This window comes from Melopsittacus undulatus, chromosome 7 (genome assembly GCF_012275295.1).
Source record: "Melopsittacus undulatus isolate bMelUnd1 chromosome 7, bMelUnd1.mat.Z, whole genome shotgun sequence".
NCBI lineage: Eukaryota > Metazoa > Chordata > Aves > Psittaciformes > Psittaculidae > Melopsittacus > Melopsittacus undulatus.
In genome coordinates, this window is record NC_047533.1 from 55,707,723 (window position 1) to 55,724,862 (window position 17,140).

A 17,140-nucleotide genomic window follows, 5' to 3' on the forward strand; every position below is an offset into this window, starting at 1 on the left:
GAGAAATCAAGCAAAAAAAAAAAAAAAAGAAAATAACCCAAAAAGAAGAAATAAAAATAAGCCAGATACGACAAACATGCCACATGAAGAGAGTCCTCTTGGAGTATGGAAGCACACGTGGAGCACATTTCTTGCAAGACCTGGAAGGGACCACAGGCTATGGTGGTGTTATACTGATAAGGAAAAGTTACTCCCTGATACCTATAAAACAAATGAGCAGATGAATCATCAGGTAAAGAGCACTGAATGCTCAGGAAAAAAAGTACATAGAGTATTTTCTCTTTTAAAGAAGTAAACAAGGAATCTATAACAACTGGTTGTTTCTAGTCACCAAGACCTTCAGAAATTGTCTCCTCTTCCATGTCTCCTACACATAAATTAAAAAGGGAAAATTAATTATGCAATCTTTTCTACTGTCAATTAGTTCCTCAGCCTTGAATCAACCAGATATTGATTTACACCAAATGAATAAAACGATGTGAGGAAAACAGTTGCTCAGAAATGGTGGAATACATTACTCCCAAAATGGGCTTAATATTTCAATCAACACAGTCTCCAGGTGTTTAACCAATTATCCCCCACAGTTTGATTTTGTTTTCTTTAAAACTTCAGCAGACAAGAGCACCTTTGAATCACTTCATGTAATATAAATAATTTCACAGATTACAATCAATTTGGGCTGTGTTGGAAGTTTGATTCTTTCAAACCTGAAGTACTAAGGTACTAAAATAAACACAACCCTTTCCAGTTTAAAAAAATTTCTCAACCAAGCAAAAGTATTTACCATTCTCCAAAGTAACCTAGAACACAGACCATATTGTTCACTAATGTGCATTCAATCAGGGATAAACCATTATCACTCATCTGACGTGAAATTTAGGTGTGCAGAAGACCATTCTGTATCTGTACTGACTTTAAAACACAATCATCAGTTACTGACAAATATGTTTAAAATATGAACTAACCCACTAGCTACTCTACTAATCCTAGGCTTTTATTTTGCCTGGAATTCTCCAGGGTTTATTCAGAAAACAGCAAGTAATTGCACATACTCAGAGGCACAGTTCTCCATCAAGAAAGTGTTCCACAAGAACATGCAAGAACTCACACTGAGAGTACCTCATGGGTAGATCTAAAGAAGGCAAAATATGATGAAAGTAGTAATGCTGAAAGAAACACTAGGTGAATGTAGAGGCAGAGGTAATATGAAGAAAACAGAAATGTGCAGATTTACTTGTTCCAGTTAACAACAGTAACTAAAGTTTATTGATTTCAGTTTCAGCAGCTAAAAATCCATTCAAACATTTGTATATGATACAGACAACACTATCCCATATCCAAATTTTTATCAAAGTAATAATATAGGCTAGGATTTTCTCACAGTCATTGTGATTTACTTATGAATTTGTACAATAAAACCTGTTTTGAAATATAAATATTACTAAGTGCAAATAGTTCTTTTAATCCAGTTCTAATTTAGCTGTTCTATTGTATGGAAATATCTAAGTAAAGAGAATGAAAAAATGTAACCGTTAGCTACAGAAATAGCTGGACACATTCTCAGCCACTGTCTCTCAACTGTTCCCTTTATATCCACTATAAAACTATTTCCAACACACTAATCACATCTATTCGGAAGAAACTAAAATTATATGATTTCAAACTATTTTCATTAGAAAAACAGTTCTTTAACAACTGCATTTACTCTTCTACCTAATTATATACTCTTAAAGGCCAAATACTCAGTCAGCATGAAAAAAATAACCATAGCCTTTTATTAAAGGATAAAGCACCAGATAAGAGTTCATAAGAAAAATAAAGATGCTCTTTGCTCTTCCAGCAACATTGTCCAATATAGGAAATTATATTTAATTTTAAATATCTTGAATATATATATGTTGAAGTCTTAGCATCTCCGTATCAGAGACTTACTACAACTAAGTCTGTTCATATTACAACGTTCCAGCATTGTAAATTGCTGGACTAGCATAACTAGTGTTTCCTTATAATATTTCATGTAACAGCCAAGATATTAAGAAACCTCTACCTTTCTGAAAAGCTCTCCCCTAACTCAGTACTAGGTAATGTGACCTTAAAGCTCTGCAGCCCTGCCAAGAAATCTTACCTACATGGAGTATTATTGTGACCAACAGTCAAATAAAAAAGATTGACCTGATGAATATTTGATTATGACATCTAAGGACAGCATTACTCAAATCAGAGGACTAACACTATCTTTTTTTCTTTTACCTATGCACCTGTCACACTTTATATGCAAAGGCTGTTTATTAAATGCAAGCAAAACCCTTGATTTCCTGTTTCATAATGGTCATGGTCTGATCTTCTCCATATTCAATGCACACTTCTACAGAAAAGCAAAATCAATTTCAAGTAGAAAGCAGAAGCTATCTAATCCACAAATCAAAACTACAGCAGTGTTCTGCTCTTCCTAAAACAATCTTGAAGCCATGATTATATTAAAGACACAGATATGAGGGGATTTTTCAACTTCCAAACAGATAGGCAAACAAAGTGTTACAATCCAGGGGTGCAGGTAAATCAATAAGCAAGCAAACTACGTGACGTTTGTGCAGCGTTCTCTCAAATCCTGCAATCCCTTCTAGAAAGTCTGGGTCTACATCTCCCTCTTCTTTACTCATGTTCTTCTCACATGGCTTGGTCTCAGAAACTTTCCATGCCTGTAACGGAAACTTGAGCCAACTTCTTAAATGTATGATTTCTTCATCTCCACTCATCATCCACTTCTGTTTCTGAGAAGCTCCTCATCATGACACCTGTATCTCAAGAAGCAAAACAGGAAACATCACAGGGATGAAGCAAGGAAAGATGAATAATAATATGCCTCTGTGTCTTTAATAAAATCCCAACTTTCACTCAAGTTCCTTTTAGGAAATAAGAGTTAATTTCAGAAAAGCAAAGTTTTGCCAAACTAGGTATGTAAACATCATGTGCCAAAATTGGGGTGACCAATGAAATCTCCTAATCTGCGTCTCTGTTCCTGACATGACGAGCAGGAAAAATCCTGTACCAGCTAGCCTCACATACTGTGGAAAACATCATCGGGTGCCAAGCTTGCAGAACTAGTCTGCGGCAGCCAGCTCAACTAAAAGAAACCACTGACCCATCTACTAACTTATCTGCTACTGAAAACAATGCGAGTTATCTTTACTCAGGACCCGTTTATCCAAGTACGTAGAGCTCCAGCCCACAGATGAGATGGAAAACAAAGATGTAAGCCTCTCCTCTACTTTCCCATCGCTCCCTGACCTACCCAACTTCCACAATATAGTTGCATTTTTAACACAATTAACAGGTACTGGAGATGCTTCCTCTGCATTACAGTAGCTGAACTACAAGGTGACAAAGGCCTAATGTATTTTCAGTGTGTCTTTGTCCCTAAAATCGCATCATAAAGCTTGGGATCAGGGTGGAGGGGACTTGCTTATCCGTTTTTGCCATCCAAAGCTTAGGATCGAGCGGGCCCACAGCCAACTGCAGCACTGTTCAGAGTCTAATAACAAAAAGGCAGAGGGATGACTCATCCAACAAAATGGAGACACAGCCATCTTGCATCCAAACAGCCAGCCCAAGTCATTTGCCTGCCTCATGATTTTGCCCAAACACTGGATGAGGGGGTGCAGGAGAAACTATTTCTGCAAGCTCCCCAGCCATCAAGCCCTCAGGCACCAAAACCGTCCTGCCGGTCAGCTCTCAGAGACAGAAGCATGAAAGCAATTTTATCTCTCCCATTTTAAAATAAACATTAGCACCAAAATCTCCTCCTAGCAGAGGCAGAGCAGATCCTACCTCTTATCAGCTACCCTCTCGAATTCTCAGAATTCCACCTCCCTCTGAAATCCTCCTTTCTTCTGCAATGCACTTGACAGCAGCGTGCTCCATACATAGGGCACACTTCACTCAGAAAGACAGCATAGTCCTTTCTTTGCCAACTCATCCCAGCAAAACAATGGTTTGTTTCAACTTTCTTACATGAGAAATGAGGGACAGCTGTAGAGACAGAGTCCTATCTGAGCACAAAGAGTCTTGGCTTTGGTTCTTGCACACTGCAATAGAGATGATAACTGAGCCTTGGATGGTCAAGCAAAAAACCCTCTGACAACACTCTGGGTGTTGCAGCAACAATAGTTGTTAAATAACTGGCCAGAAATGTATTTGCAGTGCAGGGATTATATGTCAAAGAAAAATACACTTTCCCTCAATTCTGAACTCTTGAAGAAGTCCTTACCCCTAAAAGTGCTTAGTAGGCAAACAGTCCTGAAAACCTGTCCTTCAGTGATCATTCCTGCTGTTGAGAAACATGCTATTGCTTACTCAGGAAAGGCAACTACCACAGATTTACAGAGGACAAAAAGCCAAGGCAGCCACACATGTCCCATCAGCAGGACATCCACAACATGTCCAGATACCACCCAATTATTTTATGCCAGTTAATCTCTTATTATGATCACCGTATGCAAGAAACAGAAACCACAATTTCACTGTTCCCTAATCATCATAACTCCGTATTCTCTCAGAGCACCAGAAATTAACTGCAGACAAGTAGTTCAATTTCTTATTGACATCCTTACTCGTTAATCAGATGTCTACACTCAGCATATGCACCATACAGATTACAAGACATCCCGGCTGCTCACTGCTGCATGCGGAAGGAGAACTGCGGAAAAAGATTATTTATTGTCAGAAAGATCTGACACCAGCTGTCACCTGAAACAACCAAGGAATTTCCAGTTTTCTTTTGAAGAGACGATTTACTGGCAGGCCGGTGGTTCTGACTTTGATCTTCGCAGCAGCCAACACCAGCAGAAGAATTTTGTAGCTCAGTAACAAAACACAGTAACCTCCCGGACTGTTAACTCAATTACAGTATTTTGGCAAGGAAGCCTTTCCCTTATACCTTGGGGAAAGTCTTCAGATTAAACAGTTCATTTTTTAAAGGCACACTCACCTCCGTTATTTGGTGTAACTGTTTATGCCCCTAACTGCTTTGAGAGAAAAAGTATTCCACAGCAACTTGCTTGGAATACTTACGTTTTTCCTTGTTTTCCAAGGTTGCATAACCATATTGACTGTCCCATGTGCAGAGACATAACTTATAAGGCCATTTGCAACCTAATCTGTCAGAAAAGGATAGAGATTTCACAAGTGCTCAATTCATACAACAGGCTTATGGAATAAATAACCAAGGTAGTCCCCTGAGCCATGTGCCCAGTTCATAAACATCAGGGATACATCATGTTTTGATTAAATATACCCCAAGAACTACAAGGCAGTAAGAGCCTGCTCAGGCACTATGCTGCTGGAAAAATCAAGGATCCTAACAGCACTGGTTTGTAAAGAAAACAAAGAAGGGAAGATGCTTAAGGTATCACAGTGCCACCAAAACTGAGAAAGCTGCAGGGAACTCATCCTCACTAGTTCAGCTGCTCACAGAGCTACTTTTCAATTTACTGAGCAGTACAGCAATGCCTTATGTGCTCATCACAGCTTCCATCTTTAGGGGCTGCTGCTGACATGTTAGCAGCACTTCTCAGGATTCATTAAAGGCATGTGGTCAACAGCTGTCCTCTTTCACCAATAAAAACTGGAAAAGCAGACATAAACCGCAGTAGAGGTGGCCTCAGAAAACCCTAAAAAAATAAAAATGCTTCTCAAACCCTTTCAACAAGATCCTCCCCAGGCAGGATAAGCTAAGTACTGCCACAACAGGTCACACCACTGGTCCATCTGTTTGAGAATCATGCCTCCTGTGATCGGGACCAGATGCTTCATAAGGTGGAACAGCACAAGTAGTGAACAATGATGCAATTCGCCCAAAGGGGAAATTCCTTCCTAACCTCATCAATTAGCATGCAGGTTTAATATGCTTAATTTACTTTTAATCCTATTTACTGCAACTCTGGACATTGTCATTGTATATATATAAATGTCCCGGTCTGCTTGGAACCCAACTAAACTTTTAGCCTCAGTAATGTGATATAATTATGCCAGGTTTCAAATGTTCCAATTTCCAATTTCATTTAAACATCCCTTTGTTCTTGCACTATGAGAACTAACCCAGCAACTCACCACCTCTCTTACCCTTCCAAGTGCTCCAGCTTGGCTTGTGCCATGAGCCCCCATGCCATACTGTACTCTGTTACAGAGTGGGAACATAATCTGAGGGCCTTTCAGGCAACAATTTAGCATCTTCTATCAGTTATGCAGCAACATTTCTATAGGCTACACTGCTGGGATCCTAGCTAGCCCCTACCAGCTCCAACAACATTCCGCCTCTTCCAGGTCTTTCAAACTCACTTTTCTGTTGTTTTCCACTCCACAGCTGCCCTCCTTATAAGCAAACTGTTTCACCCTCTGTGGTTCTCTTTGAACCCCCCTGACAAATTTGGATACATTTAGTTATACAAGAACAGAGAAGCATACCATGCTGGGCTTTTCAAGGTCACACAGGAACCTCTCCCTCTGAGCAAAGAATTCCCCTCCTATCTCCATGCCTGAATAAAGAACAACAGTGTCCAACCAAGCAAAACCAATCCCATTTTGCCCTGGGCTGATGTTCTTGTGAACTGCAGGTTCCTCCGTGCAATAGTAACTTTATCCTGTGTTGTTACTTCGGGATGAGCTCACAATGTATTTACTATGATTACAATGCCAAGTACTTACTAAAACTCCAGTGCGACTAGTCACTGCCATTTCTGCTCACACAACAGTTGCAAAAGGAATCAAGGTATAAAGCCACACCTTCATTCAACCAAAAATCAGTATATATACACATATATAATGGTGTAGGCAAGCAACAGACAAGGAAGGGAGACTCTTAAGGCAAACTTGAGGTTCAGGATCTTCTCATGTCCACAAAACATTGTCCAGCTTTCAGTATCTCTTTGGGCTAAATTTTCTTCTTCCAGCCTCTGAAGCTAAAACTTTGGCCCCCAGGCCACAGGTTCTTAATACCAAAGTCTTTAGGAGAGAAAGAATAGGTATGTCTACATGATATCTCATGGGAAGATGGCCCCCCAAGGAGATGACAGAGCTTTTACAATATCTGTAAGAAACACCACATAGCCATCACTATCTTGTCATAATTTTTTTGATTACAGGCTTGGAACTGGTGAATTACGACACAAGAATACTTCTTTGCTTCAACCAAAAAGAAAATTACACTACTTCATCCTTCTTTAGAAGGATCTTCAGGCAAGCAATCGATCAAGGGAAAACTCCTGTGCCAGCCTATGGTCCATAAACAAATGGCGCTCTTTAATAATCAAAATAGCACTATTAGAACTGGTAACAAGCACCATGTTGCCAACTGTTAGCTCATTAAGTAATACAACCATATGCAGCTCTTTTCTCCATTTGAGGATCATACACTGATTAGAGTAAAAAAAATCACAACTCGTAATAACTTCATTGTCTCATTGCACACTTCTCAATGACCTCCCCATGCTGTTCAGTACCTCTCCAGAAGTCTTTCTGCAGAAACTTTGTACCAGGCCAATAACCTTAACACTTTCTAAGAGGCCATAAATGCTTTCCTGTTCTATCTCACATGTGCAAAGACAATACTGAACTGCATACTCCCACTCATTGCTCTTAGGCAATGCTCAGAGCAGTCCAAGCCACAAGTATCAGAGGACTGCCATACCAGCATCTCCAGCACCTCTGATCAGCCAGCAAGTGGTTTGCCTTTGACATTTCAAGATTTGCTGAGGTTGAAAGAGAAGACAGTAATGATACAGAACAATTCCCCCATCAGCAATGGCAAAAGTAATCTTGGAGGCCTTGAGTGCAATGCTTTCACTGTTTCTGGGTCGCTACTGAACATGAAGTAAAAAAGATGTGATATTTTCTGTTTGTCACACACAAACCCAGAGTTTGGGTAAGGAAACCTTTTAACGGACTCAACAGCGGTATTTTTGGTTGCTAGAATTCTCAATCTGCTGTGCTAAAATTAGCTTTAAATAAATGTGCGATACAAGCAGCACATACTTTGCCTCAGAAAAAAAAATCCACTGGCCTCATACAGATCATGTGAACTTGGTTACTTAGTTGAGCTAAGAACATCAATTATTCCAAGCCTTATCTGACTGTAGATTTGCATCTGTTTAGCAATGGCATTGCCACATCAAAATGCATGATGTTTAAAAAGCCACAGCTCTTTTACCAAAGCAAGGGAAAGCTCCTGCAAACACAGTTGCTGCCACTTGACCAGACCGTTATGCAGAAAAGAGATAAGATTGAAAAAGCCTGCACTTCTGACTCTACCTTTCCACCCTTCCCTCTGAAAGGAAAAAGCAAGTCTTTCCCTTCTGTCAATCCATCCATCCTTCCTTCCATATTACAGTATGAAAAGAAGAAATTGGATGTATTGAATTTTCACTCCCTGACACCAAAGCTACAGAAGATTATATTCTTTCAAGCTTTTCATCAATCAATAAAAGGGTTCCCTAAGTTCTGCTCTGCTTTTACAACCGATGTCACAGAAGTTAGTTCTATTATTATCGCTCACCAGAGCGTGCATCACAACCTGAGCAACGGCAAAACAGAGTCATTCAAACATAACGAGTACTTTGTGCTGGGCAAAGTTCACAGCAGCTGTTCGGGTCCCAGAAAGACATCTGAGAGAAGCACCATAAATAACAACATCACATGGAGGCTCCCATTGCACAACCAACATACATCTTCCCTGCTCAGGAATTTATGCTTCACACCCTATGCTGTCAGTCAAGAGCATATTACAAACTGTGTTTCCAGGATGATCCAGAGGATATTTCGGAAAGTAACACAGCCGTCCTGCCAGCTGAGTCCTTTCAAAACGCTCCTTCTATTTCATTACAGAAGAAACAAGTGTTTCTATAATCTTATCCAAACCATGGTCTTTCTCGGGAGCAAACTACAGGTCCATGCATACCTTTTATATATCACAGATGTCCAAAACCAGTTCCAGCAATTCTATCAGAAACTCAAAAGGACTGCTTCTTCACAGGCTCGGGATCTAAATTTTTCTTCAGATGTACAAATGTACTTTCTCAGGCTCCAATTTCAGCAAATCCCTAATTTGAGCAGCCCCTTTTTAGGATTCTTAATTCGTTTTACTGCTGGATTAAAATTAAACCCAGTTCCCCTAAAACATCTCATTCCTAGGCCTCTGCAAGGGGAGAATCACTTTTCAAAGCAGTGCCTAACTATAATTGAGAAAGAAGCTATATGGCTTTTTTATAAAAATGAGATTTTTTTCCCCTTTCCTGGAGCTTTTGCCACAAATTGCCTTCTAGGGCTTGGTTCAGAAATTCCAAGTTCAGTTTATTGTTTTACTCATTAAGAACTAACTCCTTTTAGCAACTCTGTTAATCTTGGAGTTTGAAGTTATTTTTATTAAAGTAACGCCCAGAGTTTAGATATTCCATAAAAAGATCAGAAATTATTTTTATTAAAGTAACACCCAAGGTTTAGACATTCCTTGCTAAATCTGACAAAACACCTTCATTCTTAGAAAGGCTCTTAGCCTTTTCCTTTTAAACACAGATTTCAGAGACAACTGAGCACCAAGAAGTTTCATCAGCCTTTTTTAATCAAAGAGTTAAAAAAGGGGTATTAAGGCAGGATTTTTCCTGCTTACAAAAATCCCGAGCCTTTTGCTCTTAACACACAGTGTAGCTTTTTCCTCCACCTTTCTTGTCTTCTGTCACGGAAGAAGTAACACTGGTTTCCATTCCCCTGCAACAGACTTCTCATGAGACATTCACCCTGGCTCTGGGGTGCTCTGCCAGCAGCCAGTACCGCTGGTAGTACTCAGCATCTGTCCCTCAGCCAGCAGGGAGTCCCACCGACTCAGGCCACACCAGTTCCTGATGGAGCTTGTTAGACTACAAGAAACTTCTTAGCATTCTTTAGCCACAACAGAAATGGGTCTGCAAAGTAAAGGATCTTACCTCCATTCTCAGGAGCCTGAGGCACTGAAACCTTCTGCTCTCCAGCAGCAGCCCTGTCTCAAGGACAAGATGAAGTGCTGCCTTTTTGTTTGAGTGACTACGTTGATACACTAGGTGACATCACTCAGGTTCCTTACCATGACTTAAACACAGTTTGTGTTTGGAGGGGAAAGGGAATGTCTTTTGATCACTACTTCCGATCTGGAGCATAAGCAACCGCTTTGTCAGCAAGCCTCCTCCAAGCGCTCTTGCTCTTTAGGCACAACAGGCCAAGGACATCACAAAGTTAATAACATGTTTTCCATCAAGGCGCTTCTTCCCCATTGAAGGTGGCACGTAGTGACAATTTTCTCCTCTTTAATGTAGAAATTAGGGCTGGGGCAAAATCTTTTCAGTTCCTCCGGCAGAGAGGTTAAGTTGCAACATACCCACCTTTCTCTCTGCAGCGTGTATAATTTCAGCTTACTCAATAGCAGCGGCACTCCTGAGTTCAGGAGGACTTTAAAAGGAGCGATTATGCTCAAGGAAATAAGCTAACATGAATAAACTGCCCAGGCAACAGGGAGACATTCCAGAGCCCTGTGCTGTCACCAGGCTTTTGGCCAATGCTGCTTAATCATATATATGCAAAATGCAAGCTACAGAAAGATGCATCACAGGTTAGAATATTCTCAGTGAATAACTTTACACTGCACTGGAGACACTTGCCCACAAACTGTCCTCACACAAAGGCAATGGAATCTTCTCCTCATTTTCAGAGCTTCTACAGGTGTAAGCAGTGCAAGTGGCACAGCGAAGGCTTCCCTGCAGACCTCAGTTCATCAGGCTGTTTTGGAAGTGAAGTTTGGGAGCAAGTATAGAACCATTTAAGCACCACACTAATAAAATTTGTAACTCTTATGGCCATAAGGCACCAAGGCAGCTGCTAGTGGCTACCTTCTCATCTAGGCTCAGCTGGCACACGCCAATTCACTATCCAGGTATGTAACACCGGACTGAAACACAAAATGCTCACGGCACAGGGAAAGATATTTTAACTACAAGGCCCACAGTTTACAATGTCTTCAGCATTAAACACAGCCATGCTCATAGCTTAAATATTTAAGACCCTCTTGAGCCTTGTCACTAAATTTATAAAGCTCTATCTGGAAAGCTTTGATCTTCTGTGCAGCACTGAGTATAAAACCTAGCCAGCCACACTGTAGTCATGAGAAGAGAGACAACTTTCCCACCACTTGACAGATTATAGTTTTCACATCAGAATAGAGTCATGGTTGTATCTCCATCTGCAGACTTCATTTACAAAGATATGACTATTCAGCAGCTCCCATTGGCACAAGACAGTGGCCAAATTCTCAAGAATACCCAAGTTCTAATTGAGAGACACCTGTTAATGCTTTTTTGCAGTACCTTACAGACACAAAGGTTTAACTGCCTTGAAAGCAGTTCCCTCACGTGCTTTTGTGATCAGCTTAAAATCTACATATCATAGTAGCTTTTTTAAACAGTGCTGGGTAAGCTGCAAAGATTTGCCTCTGTACAGCATTCTCAAAATTAAACGAAACCAAAGATAACTTTGGCACAATTTTTTTAAAGGTCACAAGCTTTCCCCATCCAAAACATCTAACAATTCAGCATGAACAACTCTGCAAACCCGTTCTTGACTGTGCATGCCTACAAGCCCAAGTACTACAAATGGATACAATAAAGACCTATTGCTTCTACTCTTATCTGTGCTTTTAGGCACCTATTTTTTATTACCAGTAAAGAAAGCTCATTTTTTTTCCTAAGTGCAATATCATGAGTTAACTGTTAAAAATTACTGCAGAAATTTCTGGTAAAATCTCGAAAGCTGACTGCACTTTCTGTTCCAAAGCATACTTGTACTGTAAAACTGAAATATAAAAACCTCCAACAAAGCAGGGTATAGTTTTGCTGGGATATAACTTCAATAGCTGCACATAAGTCAGGAAAACAAAACATGACCTGCTCTTCACTCACAGCACAGGCAGCATTCTCCTAATGACCTAACATATAAAGAAGGTGCAGGCCTGGGAAAAGCTTTTGCTTTTGTTGATTCTCCTTAAAAACACATTGCCTTCACCAAGCAAACTTGTGAGATATTTGTGCCACTACCTCAGGTCCACGAACACAAGCAGAGCTGCAAGTCACTCCAGATTTCTAAGTGCTTCATGGTGCTTCAGCTCAGCTAATGGGAAAACTGTAAAGTTACAATTTTAGGAAGACCTCTCCTATGAGGACAACCCGGGAGAGTTGAGCTTTTTCAGTCTGCACAAGAGAAGGCTCTGGGGAGACCTTAAAGCAGCTTCCCATACCTAAGGGTGCCTTACAGGACGGCTGGAGATGGACTTTTTACAAGGGCACGTAGTGACAAGGAAGAATGGTTTTAAGCTGGCAGAGAGATTTACATTGGATATTTGGAAGAAGCTCTTTACTGTGAGGGTGGTGAGACACCGGCATAGCTGTGACTGCCCCCATCCTTGGCAGTGTTCAAGGCCAGGTTGGATGGGACTTTGAGCAACCTGGTCTAGTGGAAGATGTCCCTGCCGTACCAGCAGTTCGAACCAGATGATCTCTAAGGTTCCTTCCAACCCAATCCATTGTGTGAAATATACAGGACTGATTCGTGTCAGAAACTTCGGAGTCTTGTTGTTGCCATTGCACTTTGTGTGAAACCAGCCCTCCTTTGTGACCTGTCCATACAAATTATGAAAGGGAAGGAGAAACAAAGGGGATAATCTCTCCTAATCAATCGCTTTGTTTTTCAAAGGGCATTTTTATTTAACTGTTTGACTGGTTTAAGGAGGTTAGATAACCAAAAGATACATTTTGTTACAAGATGTTGCAAACTTGGGTACTAGGCAAATAACCACATAAAGTATAGAACAAAATGTTAAGACTACAGGTAAGCTTGTAAACGTTCTTCTGTTAATACATTACCAAGAAAGTTCAGCAACGTCTTCACGGGAGAAAGACCCCAGCAAACAAGAAAACAAAGGAAAGGGGCCACGTCGACATTCAGGTAAAGAAGACGACGGGATTGGCTAAAACCTAAGACCGAGAAGTATAAGAGATCCCAAAGATCCCGGTGTGCGTCCTTGGTGGAGACTCCCCGGCGCACCCAGCGCTGCTTGCTTATTGCCTCTCGATATTAATCAATTGTAAGTAAAATTAACTGGATAATGGCTAAGACGAAATTGTTATAGCAGTTGTATCACCTATGAATTACAGGATCACTAGGGGCAGGCAGGCAGAGGGGTGAGTTCAGTAAGCCGGAAGGAAGGGGTTCGTTCTGACACGCAGCTTCACTGGGCCATGCGGAGCTGGCTGCCGTGGGCAGCGGCCCGCCGAGCGCTACAAAAGACGCGCCATGCGGCGGAGGAGCTGAGCCGCGCCCCCGGCTCTCCGCCCGCCCGCCCGGGTTTGCCCAGCTCCAGAGCCCGCTCCCGAAGCCCAGACCACACTGCGGCAGCGGCGGGAGCCCGCGGAGAGCCCTCCCGTCAGGGCGGACGGGGAAGCGCCCCCGGCCCAGCGGCCCCCCCCCGGCCCAGCGGCCCCCCCCGGCCCCCGTGCCTCCCTCCTCTCCTCCCTCCCGCCCGCCATGCGCTCCTCTCCGCTCCGACGGGGCGGGGCGCCCCCGCGCGTGCTCCGCCGCGGCCCCACTCACCGTCCGGAGGGCGCCCTCCGAGCAGCAGCAGCAGCGGCGGCGGCAGCGGTAACAGCAGCCGGCACGGCCCGGAAGCGGAAGCGGCGGCAGGAAGTGAGGTCGCCGAGAGGGGGCAGAACGCTCCTTCAGGAGGCTGGACACGGAAAGACACGGGGGTCCCAGAGGAGTTGGGTCTTTGTCCCGCCAGGCAGCGGGGAGCCTGCGCGGAGCCAGGCTTCCGAGCTGCCGGAGTAACGTGGGAAGGGACGGGCTCCGCAGGCATCCTCTGCCCCGTCGAGCCATGGTGGCACCGCTGCTTACCCCGGCTGCTTCCGCGGCGCGGGCGGCAGATCCTCACCCAAGGGGGACCTTTCCTCGGGGCAAAGCAGCCCGCCCGACCGACCCCTGTCAGAGCCCAGTCACCGCGCTGCTGCCCCCCCGGGCGCCAACCCATGGATCACTGCCGTCTTATAAACACCCTTTGGTGAACAACGCCAGGTTTCCTCATGCCCGGATGGAACTGCAGTGGTGCTTACTACTGCTCCAAGGCTGAATTTATAAGGGAATAGGAAATAAAACCCTCTTCCTGGCCATATGCTCACATCTCCCTACGCTGTTCTTTAGTATTCTGTTCATTACCTGGCCAATCACTTGGTTGGGATTTACAACATGATACATCTTCGAGTAGTTGTCATGATTAGATGCTTTTATTAAGAAGTAATTTCTGCAGTATTCTTTAAATTAACCAATTCTGTGATTTACCTAGAAAATAAAAATAATGGGGGTGTGATGTCTCTCCTAAGCTGCCATCTTTATGCAGATTTCCATAGACAATCCCATTCTTTAGGGCAATGGAACTAAATTAAGCTAACCACCTTTGTTATTAACAGTATCATATTGGCTTTCAGTGTCTTCCTGACATGCAATTCACTGTGTACTTCACAATCCCAAAGTGCCTCCAGGAAAGCTTCACAGCACTACATACACACCCCCATATAAACACAGAGCAGAACCTCTCTGCACTGCCACCTATGACACTCCTGGCTCCCAATGCTGTTCCCCTTCACCAGGCAGTAAGGCCACAATGTCTTCATTCACATTCACTGAATGCATTCAGCGAATTCAACACTGATTTGAACAGGAGAGTTTGCAGGCATACAGGTACTGCCTGGCTTTCTCTAGGGTGCTGTTACCAGAGAAGGCAGGAGCTAATTTCCAAGATGCCAGCAGACAGAAATAATTTAAAACATGGGTAAGACTGCACTTCTGTACCCTTAAAGGTTTCTCTGAGCAGGTCTGCCCTGTGTTGGGTGCTTTCATGCTGACTGTTTCAGTACGCCCTCCATTTGCTTCACGGGGCTCAGAGAAAAGCTACAGAGAGCAAACTTTAGGAAAGTCCCCTTCCCTTCTCCTTTGCCTTCAACTCTGCACCAACTAAAAGGTGTCGGAAATAGCTCCACACTGGCTCTTATCATCAGCACTGGAAATGTCTCCTGAGTTCCTACAACTGTTGGCTTCACTCCACTGAGAGCTGTACACTTTCAGTCTGCTTTGGTGGCTGCTGCTGTTGCTGCTGTTCATACTTCCTTGCTGAAAAAAAGAAACACTGGTCAACAATGATTATACCATTTATTGTGTATGTGTGTGTGTGTGTATGCATACCTATATATACACATGCGTCTAAACAGGATAACAATCAAGTAGTCTTAAGATTAGACAATGTAACGTCACCATTTAGCCACACAAGGCAAAGTTTCAGTCACCGGGTGGAACTAGGCCTTTAATGTATGGCCTTGGAAAGGTGCAGCGGTAGGGTCATCGCAAAATGTCACTAAATTAATTGTGGAGAACTATGATTCCGTTTAGGCCTTTTCATTTAAAAAAGAAAAAAAATAATTAAAGACTATGCTTTCAGAAGTACTATTACAGATGAGCTGAATGACTTATTAGTCATGCAGTTGATCCCCACATCACTCGTCTCCTCCACAATACATAAGCCACAAGCTAACAACTACATAGACTCCAAAATTAATCTGGTTAGCAAGGCAAAGGCAGATCAAAGAGTTGTGTGTGGTGGAACAAACACCATGCCAGCAGGCATTCTTCCGTAGGAAGGACATCCTTTTTTCATTGAATCATAGAATGGTTTAGGTTGCAAGGGACCTTGAAGCTCACCTAGTTCCAACCCCCTGCCATAGGCAGGGATGCCTTCCATTAGACCAGGTTGCCCAAAGCCCTCCCCAGCCTGGCCTTCTTTTCTGTTTCTAAAAAAATCCAACAGCTTGGTTTAAGAACCTTTGCATTTAATCTTTACATTTAAAATGTGGGTTTCAACTCATTCAGTATGTCTTGCCCATACTCCCTCTAGGCATGCATGTATGGCAGATGTGAAGCAAGTACAGATGTACTCTGAATTGGACCTCAGAGTATCAGAGGCATGGGGCTCTTTCCTACTCCCATCCTGACCTTCAGTGTTAAGATGGGAGCGACAACACTTATCAGCACAGTAAAATTCCTGTTTATTTTTGATTTACAAAGTTGAATTACTTGTAATTCCACAGTCCTGTCAACTGTTACAAATCCATCCACGTTTTGGTAATATTCGGGCATTCCCAGCTCTTTTTACTTTCAATATCGGCCTTACTTTGACACCTAGAAGGGCATCGCCTGGCTGCTCCCTCCCTTACTCCATGCTTCCTCACGCCTCAATCCCTGCTCACGTGGGGCCACAGGGCCGGGGTGTCCCCACCGCACGAGGGCCTGCAGGCCGAGGCAACCCAGGGAGGGGAGAGCCCGCTCTTCCCTTCCTCCACTTACCGATGGAGTACATCTCCAGCTGTTGCCGCAGCCGTATCTTCTTCATGCTGTCGTAGAAGTTGGGCTCGGGAGGCGTCTCGGCGGCCGGGGGCAGGGTGAAGATGCGCATGATCCTCCTCTTGTTCCTGCGGGAGGAGAGCGACACGGCTGTGAGAAGCCCGACCCGGTGCGGCCGCTTCCGGGCGGGAGCCCTCGCTCCGCCTCTCGCCCATTGCCTTCCCCGGCCTGCGCTCACCGCCGCGCGTAGACGAGGAGTGCGAGGCTGGCCAGCACCACCAGCAGGTACACGTTGGTGGCCTCGTTCCACGCTTCGTGCACCGAGTAGTCGATGCTGTCGCTGTCACCCAGCGCAGCCGACCCGCCGCCTGCCCCGGCGGCCACCGCCGCCATGGGCTGCACCGGCCGTTAGGGGCGGGCGCGCGGCGGGGGGAAGTGACGTCACGGAGAGCAGTCGGGGCCGGTGTGCGGTGCACCGTGGCGGGTGGTGCTGAGGGGCGGTGTGAGGCCTTCCCGCACCCCCACCATACACTGTTTCCCCTTTCAGTTACCGGTCCCTGGGGGCAGGACACAAGTAGGTGGCTGTTTCTGTCCCAGGGGAACGAACAGTCTTCGTTCGTTCACGGTGTCAGCGTCTAAGGTGGGTGGAGGTGTGGATACAGCAGCTCTGGAAGTCTGGCAGGCGTGC

The 17,140-nt window shown here is 43.8% G+C and overlaps 2 protein-coding genes across 5 annotated transcripts in view; both read right to left on the bottom strand.

Annotated features, from left to right (window-relative positions):
* SLC20A2 (solute carrier family 20 member 2) overlaps nt 1-13,913 on the bottom strand; it is a 58,198-nt gene extending 44,285 nt beyond the window's left edge. Inside the window, exon 1 of one of the 2 annotated variants that reach the window (XM_031048516.2) lies at nt 9,972-10,125. The gene's annotated coding sequence lies outside the window, so the exon portion shown is untranslated. Of the gene's footprint in view, nt 1-9,971; nt 10,126-13,659 lie in introns of those variants that run through there. The other variant, XM_031048517.2, reaches the window with a different exon arrangement.
* SMIM19 (small integral membrane protein 19) lies at nt 1,230-16,891 on the bottom strand. 3 transcript variants are annotated; one of them, XM_031048520.2, is made up of 3 exons: nt 16,691-16,891; nt 16,456-16,580; nt 1,230-2,795 (listed from the first exon to the last, which is right to left on the bottom strand). In XM_031048520.2, exons 1-3 carry the CDS (start codon nt 16,843-16,845, stop codon nt 2,743-2,745), a joined length of 333 nt encoding a protein of 110 aa, XP_030904380.1. In that variant the 5' UTR covers nt 16,846-16,891; the 3' UTR covers nt 1,230-2,742. The 3 variants fall into 3 exon arrangements, with proteins under 3 accessions (XP_030904380.1, XP_030904379.1, XP_005148676.1); XM_031048519.2 differs by having other exon boundaries at nt 1,230-2,801; XM_005148619.3 differs by lacking the exon at nt 1,230-2,795 and adding an exon at nt 14,318-15,228 and having other exon boundaries at nt 16,691-16,888.
* Between the last annotated feature and the right edge of the window lie 249 nt (nt 16,892-17,140).

What these genes read in the sequence shown, in the direction of transcription:
- SMIM19 (XM_005148619.3), bottom strand. Translation starts at nt 16,845, where the DNA reads ATGGCGGCGGTGGCCGCCGGGGCAGGCGGCGGGTCGGCTGCGCTGGGT. An exon ending in CTCCTCGTCTACGCGCGGCG is followed by an intron (nt 16,581 to 16,690) that starts GTGAGCGCAGGC and finishes CTCCTCCCGCAG; the next exon opens with GAACAAGAGGAGGATCATGC. An exon ending in GCTGGAGATGTACTCCATCG is followed by an intron (nt 15,229 to 16,455) that starts GTAAGTGGAGGA and finishes TCTTTTTTTCAG; the next exon opens with CAAGGAAGTATGAACAGCAG.